At 29.8% G+C, this 7,500-nt stretch overlaps 1 protein-coding gene across 1 annotated transcript in view; it reads left to right on the top strand.

The window, feature by feature from the left end:
* The window catches only part of LOC127628926 (synaptic vesicle glycoprotein 2C-like), a 40,313-nt gene that overhangs the window by 25,925 nt on the left and 6,888 nt on the right, over window positions 1-7,500 (top strand). The window contains exon 10 of the mRNA XM_052105909.1: window positions 7,134-7,267. Within this exon, the coding sequence (XP_051961869.1) occupies window positions 7,134-7,267 (134 nt within the window). The remainder of the gene's footprint in view (window positions 1-7,133; window positions 7,268-7,500) is intronic.

Raw genomic sequence — 7,500 nt, 5'->3', positions numbered from 1 at the left:
CAAGACGAGCCGAGATGGATCCGCAGAATCGACGATCTCAGGTAAACAGTTTTATTTGTTTTGATGTTAAATATGTCAAATGTATCTTAGAAATGTCTGGGAAGAGGGCGATTGGATTATTTTACATATAAATGACCTAGACTGTCAACCACGTTCATACTACAGGTGCTATGCCCATTGTAGTGAGATTTTTGAGCCAAATAGATTTGAAAGCCGATTCCAAAAGGCAAAAATAATATTTTACGTCTGATAATTAACATTTAAAGCCCTGTTTTAAGATCGTTTCTGATGAAATAGAACGGTTAAGATTGAAAGATTGGTTAGGGTTAGACCACTAGGAGGTGCCTTCTGGCCCATATATATCTGCGTCTCATATTGACGCTAAAGGGTGCCATGTGCGTTGGTTTTATGACGCCTTGGTCCAAATTTTAATCTTAACCGTTCTATTTCATCAGAAACGATCTTAAAACAGGGCTTTAAGTGTAAAATACCGAACTTGTCCTTTAATCAAAATGCCTCTGATTGGCCAAACTGCATTAATTAAGCTCAACAGAAAGTGGGTGATTGATTAACGTTATAACACTCAACGCTGCAATCCGCGATAAAGAAAATCTATTGCAGATGACACTTTTCATTTCACATCACTTCATTCGTGACAGCCATAATAGATATAGGACTAGCATAATTTTACGGGGGCATGTTGCCACCTTATCTTCCCCAAGTCTTTTTTCAGATTTTAATTTAGCAGTTGATCTCGCTACGTACTTAATGTTTAATCACTGGTGTGATTGCACGAGACAATGTGTTAATTATCAGACGTAAAATATTATTTTTGCCTTTTGGAATCGGCTTTCAAATCTATTTGGCTCAAAAATCTCACTACAATGGGCATAGCGCCTGTAGTATGAATGTGGTTGACAGTCTAGGTCATTTATATGTAAAATAATCCAATCGCCCTCTTCCCAGACATTTCTAAGATACATTTGACATATTTAACATCAAAACAAATAAAACTGTTTACCTGAGATCGTCGATTCTGCGGATCCATCTCGGCTCGTCTTGATTGAATTGAATCGTCTTGATTGAACACATGAACATGTGCGGTTCAATATCAACCAATAAGATTCCATGTACGATGTCGCGTTTTCATTGGTCAGTCGTTGAAGCCTTTTCTGATTGGTTGTTGCCGTTTTGACAGCGTTTATGCCAAGAGCAAAGAGAAAGAAATCGAAGAGAAGAGTACTTGGGCATGCGCGAACGCACGGGACACAGTCTAAGCACAAACACGCTTACTTTAAGCGAAGAGGAGAGATTCGCGATTGCAATGAACACGTTTTAAGTGCAGGCATATTCTCTGAGCGAGCGCAGAGAAAATTCTTTCAAGAGCAGCGTGTATCTGAGAGCGCGCGCCCAGTTCCCGCGCGCGAGCAGAGGGATTCGCGCTCGGCGCATTATATTCCGCGCGCGAGCAGAGGGATTCGCGCTCGCGCATAACATTAATGTACTTTCGCGCTACAATAATGCGCTCTCGACATTTGACAGGGAAATAACTCCATATATTTGGTTCTGCTCTGTTTCATCCTTACTTGTTCTCTTTAATTATATTATGTTCTATTGTTCTATTCACTTTTATTGTATTCTATTCTGGTCTGTTCTGTTCTATTCTATTGTATTCTATTTGGTTCTGTTCCATTCTTTTCTGCTCTGTTTTATTCTATTATGTTCTGTTGTTCTATTCACTTTTATTGTATTGTATTCTATTCTGTCTTGTTCTTTTATATTAACTTGCTTTTCACAGCAAACTTTTACCACACCCTTAACCGTTTCTAGGTGAACACTTATTAATCATTGTAAAATAATCAAAACGCAATTCTTTCTGTTCTGCTCTGTTCCATCCCATTTTGTTCTGTTTAATTCTATTCTATTCTTATTTTCACTTTTATTGTATTCTATTCAGTTTTGATTCTATTCCATTATATTCAGTTATATTCGGCTCTGTTCCATTCCTTTCTTTTATGTTTTAATTCTATTCTATTCTATTCTATTTTTTTCTGTTCCATTCCTTTCTGTTCTGTTTTATTCTATTATGTTCTGTTGTTCTATTCACTTTTATTATATTCTATTTTGTACAATTTGGCTTTCCATTCTATTCTATTGTGTTCTATCTTGTTCTTTTCTGAATTATTTAATTCTGTATTTTTTAACAGACAAATTGCTTGTCACGGCAAATGTAACATGCCTTTTAATCGTTTTTATGTTAATGCTTTTTACATTTTTATATTATTTATTTTTATATCATATTATTTTATTTGATACATTGTGTTTAATTGTCATGAAAAATAATTTCAAAATTCAATAAAATCTTAATGGTCCTAAAAATAAGCTTCATTTTCAGTAAAATATAATTTCTTCTGTTTTTTCATCCTGTTCTGTTTTGTTATTTTGTATTCTATTCTCTTGTGTTTTTTGTTTTGTTGTATTCTATTCTCTTTTTTAGTTTTATTGTATTCTATTCTCTTGTGTTTTATTGTATTCTATTCTCTTTGTTTTTGTTGTTTTATTGTATTCTATCCTCTTGTTTTTTGTATTATTGTATTCTATTCTCTTTTTTAGTTTTATTGTATTCTATTCTCTTGTTTTTGTTTAGCTATATTGTATTCTATTCTCTTTTTTGTTTTATTGTATTCTATCCTCTTGTTTTTTGTATTATTGTATTCTATACTCTTTTTTAGTTTTATTGTATTCTATTCTCTTGTTTTTGTTTAGCTATATTGTATTCTATTCTCTTTTTTAGTTTTATTGTATTCTATTCACTTGTTTTTGTTTAGCTATATTGTATTCTATTCTCTTTTTTAGTTTTATTGTATTCTATTCACTTGTTTTTGTTTAGCTATATTGTATTCTATTCTCTTTTTTGTTTTATTGTATTCTGTTCTCTTGTTTTTTGTTTCATTGTATTCTATTCTCTTTTTTTAGTTTTGTTGTATTCTGTTCTCTTGTTTTTTGTTTCATTGTATTCTATTCTCTTTTTTAGTTTTATTGTATTCTATTCACTTGTTTTTGTTTAGCTATATTGTATTCTATTCTCTTTTTTAGTTTTATTGTATTCTATCCTCTTGTTTTTTGTATTATTGTATTCTATTCTCTTTTTTAGTTTTATTGTATTCTATTCTCTTGTTTTTGTTTAGCTATATTGTATTCTATTCTCTTTTTTAGTTTTATTGTATTCTATTCACTTGTTTTTGTTTAGCTATATTGTATTCTATTCTCTTTTTTAGTTTTATTGTATTCTATCCTCTTGTTTTTTGTATTATTGTATTCTATTCTCTTTTTTAGTTTTATTGTATTCTATTCTCTTGTTTTTGTTTAGCTATATTGTATTCTATTCTCTTTTTAGTTTTATTGTATTCTATTCACTTGTTTTTGTTTAGCTATATTGTATTCTATTCTCTTTTTAGTTTTATTGTATTCTATTCACTTGTTTTTGTTTAGCTATATTGTATTCTATTCTCTTTTTAGTTTTATTGTATTCTATTCACTTGTTTTTGTTTAGCTATATTGTATTCTATTCTCTTTTTTGTTTTATTGTATTCTATTCACTTGTTTTTTGTTTCATTGTATTCTATTCTCTTTTTTAGTTTTATTGTATTCTGTTCTCTTGTTTTTTGTTTCATTGTATTCTATTCTCTTTTTTTTAGTTTTGTTGTATTCTGTTCTCTTGTTTTTTGTTTCATTGTATTCTATTCTCTTGTTTTTGTTTAGCTATATTGTATTCTATTCTCTTTTTAGTTTTATTGTATTCTATTCACTTGTTTTTGTTTAGCTATATTGTATTCTATTCTCTTTTTAGTTTTATTGTATTCTATTCACTTGTTTTTGTTTAGCTATATTGTATTCTATTCTCTTTTTTTATTGTATTCTGTTCTCTTGTTTTTTGTTTCATTGTATTCTATTCTCTTTTTTAGTTTTGTTGTATTCTGTTCTCTTGTTTTTTGTTTCATTGTATTCTATTCTCTTTTTTTAGTTTTATTGTATTGTATTCTATTTTTTGTTTTATTGCATTCTGTTCTCTTGTTTTTTGTTTCATTGTATTCTATTTTCTTGTTTTTTATTTGTATTGTATTCTATTCACTTTTTTAGTTTTATTGTATTCTATTCTCTTGTTTTTTATTCTATTCTCTTGTTTGTTTTTGGTATAATTGTATTCTATTCTCTTTTTAGTTTTATTGTATTCTATTCTCTTGTTTTTTGTATTATTGTATTCTATTCTCTTGTTTTTGTTTAGCTATATTGTATTCTATTCTCTTGTTTTTTATTCTATTCTCTTGTTTGTTTTTGGTATAATTGTATTCTATTCTCTTTTTAGTTTTATTGTATTCTATTCTCTCGTTTTTTGTTTCATTCTATTCTATTTTCTTGTTTTTTATTTGTATTGTATTCTATTCTCTTGTTTTTTGTTTTTATTGTATTCTATTCTATTGATTTTTATTAGTATTGTATTCTCTTTTTGTTTTTATTGTATTCTATTCTCTTGTTTTTTGTTTCATTGTATTCTATTTTCTTGTTTTTTAGTTTTATTGTATTCTATTCTCTTGTTTTTTGTTTCATTGTATTCTATTTTCTTGTTTTTTAGTTTTATTGTATTCTATTCTCTTGTTTTTTTATTCTATTCTCTTGTTTGTTTTTGGTCTAATTGTATTCTATTCTGGTTTTTAGTTTTATTGTATTCTATTTTCTTGTTTTTTTGTTTTATTTTATTTTATTCTCTTGTTTTTTTTGTTTCATTGTATTCTATTCTGGTTTTTAGTTTTATTGTATTCTATTTTCTTGTTTTTTTGTTTTATTTTATTTTATTCTCTTGTTTTTTTTGTTTCATTGTATTCTATTCTGGTTTTTAGTTTTATTGTATTTTATTCTCTTGTTTTTTTATTCTATTCTCTTGTTTGTTTTTGGTCTAATTGTATTCTATTCTCTTTTTAGTTTTATTGTATTCTATTTTCTTGTTTTTTTGTTTTATTTTATTTTATTCTCTTGTTTTTTTTGTTTCATTGTATTCTATTCTGGTTTTTAGTTTTATTGTATTCTATTTTCTTGTTTTTTTGTTTTATTTTATTTTATTCTCTTGTTTTTTTTGTTTCATTGTATTCTATTCTGGTTTTTAGTTTTATTGTATTCTATTCTCTTGTTTTTTTATTCTATTCTCTTGTTTGTTTTTGGTCTAATTGTATTCTATTCTCTTTTTAGTTTTATTGTATTCTATTCTCTTGTTTTTTTATTCTATTCTCTTGTTTGTTTTTGGTCTAATTGTATTCTATTCTCTTTTTAGTTTTATTGTATTCTATTCTCTTGTTTTTTGTTTTTGTATTCTATTCTCTTGTTTTTTGTTTTTGTATTCTATTCTCTTGTTTTTTGTTTTTGTATTCTATTCTCTTGTTTTTTGTTTTTGTATTCTATTCTCTTGTTTTTTGTTATATTCTTTTCTTTTTTGATCTGCTCTGTTTTATTCTATTCCGTGTGTTCTGTTCTGCTTTCTCTTCTGTTCTATTCAATTCAAATTAAATTTTATTCTATTCTGTATCATTTTAATTCTTTTTTATTTAAAAGACCAATAGCTGGTCTCCGGAAACGTGTTGCGTCGTGTCTGATTATCACCGTGTACAAACCTTTTCCATGCAGTCGTAGCTGTTTCAGTTCCTTGGTTTGAAATGAAAACCAGAAGCTAAACATGTATGAGAAGAGGATGAATGAAAGAGAAGAGGATGAATGAAAGAGAAGAGGATGAATGAAAGAGAAGAGGATGAATGAAAGAGAAGAGGATGAATGAAAGAGAAGAGGATGAATGAAAGAGAAGAGGATGAATGAAAGAGAAGAGGATGAATGAAAGAGAAGAGGATGAATGAAAGAGAAGAGGATGAATGAAAGAGAAGAGGATGAATGAAAGAGAAGAGGATGATGTGGTCTTGTGCTCTCCAACAAACACATTAAGTTTCTGAAGTAATTCTGGTCCTAACTTTGGTTTCTGTGTGTGTTCTTGTTCTTTGTGGTCTCTCTCTTATAAATAACCTCCCAGTGTTGTGGTAATCTCTGAGCCCGACACTGCGCCAGGAAATTAAAAACATCTTATCTCATGTCTCCTCTTCTCTTAATACTTTCCTCGCTCATTCCCTCTTTCTCTCTTTTCTATTATCTTCTTTTACTCTGTCTCTGTCCTCCACCTCTCATGAATGAAATCAATCTGTTATGTGTGTGTTGTTTTAGCTCCTGTCACATCAAACAGCACATTTATGAACAGATTAATATGAATGACACTGACAGAATTATCCAGAGGTCAAAGTTCACCCAAAAACGATTATTTACTCACCCTCATGCCGTCCCAGATGTGTATGACTTTCTTTCTTCTGCAGAACACAAATTAAGATTTTTAGGAGAATATTTCAGCTCTGTAGATACTCACAGTGCAAGTGAATGGTGACCAGAACTTTGAAGCTCCAAAAAGCACATAAAGTCTGCATAAAAGTAATCCATACGACTCTTTGATTACTTTTGGTTAAATGTATGTCTTGTAATGGGTTAGGATGAAAATCAGATTAATATTTAAGTCCTTTTTACTATCAATCTCCACCGTTGACTAGCCCCAAACAGTAGGTGGCTGAATGTGAAAGTGAAAGTGTAGATTTACAGTAAAAAAGGACTTAAATATTGATCTGTTTCTCACCCACACTTATCATAATACTTGAGAAGACATGGATTAAACCACTGGAGTCGTATGGAGTACTTTTATGCTGCCTTTATGTGCTTTTTGGAGCTTCAAATTTCTGGTCACCATTCACTTGCATTGTATGGCCCTTCAGAGCTGAAATATTTTTTAAAAAATATGAACTTTCTATAAAAGTCTTATTTTGATCTGCATTTCATCTGCTGTGTTTTATTATTATTATAATAATAATTATTATTATTATTACGTTTTATTGACGTTTGATTATGATTTAATCCTTATTGGTTCCAAATGTTAGAATGTTACTAAACATGTGCATACTGGGCTCGATTAATGCTGTTAGTGATTCTTGGTCATTGATATTTCATGTTTTTGTATCTCTAGCGTGTAAAAAGCAGTTTCCTGTCCTGTTCTTCAGGTTTATCAGCATGAAGTTTAAATCCGTGACTTTCATGGACTCCACATTTCAGAGCTGTTATTTTGAGGACGTGAGCTCCATTGGCTCCTACTTCAAGAATTGCACCATCATTGAAGCTTTCTTCTATAACACCGGTGAGAAATGTCTATTAAATTACTAACATCTTGAATCATCAAACACTCTTCATGATGAGAAATGCAAACACAAATACTGTATATATTTGAATTATGTCACTGTGGCTGGGCGGAGGGCGGGGTCGTGATTCCGCACACCCGGCCCCTAATCAGGCTAATCTAGCCTCAGAGAGGGATAAAGGCCGACACAAGATGGCAGTGCGACCAAGAGAGATATTTATGGGCAGCTGTCT

This window comes from Xyrauchen texanus, chromosome 35 (assembly GCF_025860055.1).
Source record: "Xyrauchen texanus isolate HMW12.3.18 chromosome 35, RBS_HiC_50CHRs, whole genome shotgun sequence".
Lineage (NCBI taxonomy): Eukaryota > Metazoa > Chordata > Actinopteri > Cypriniformes > Catostomidae > Xyrauchen > Xyrauchen texanus.
The sequence above is the reverse complement of the archived record's forward strand: the minus strand, read 5'-3'. Positions and strand labels throughout refer to the sequence as shown.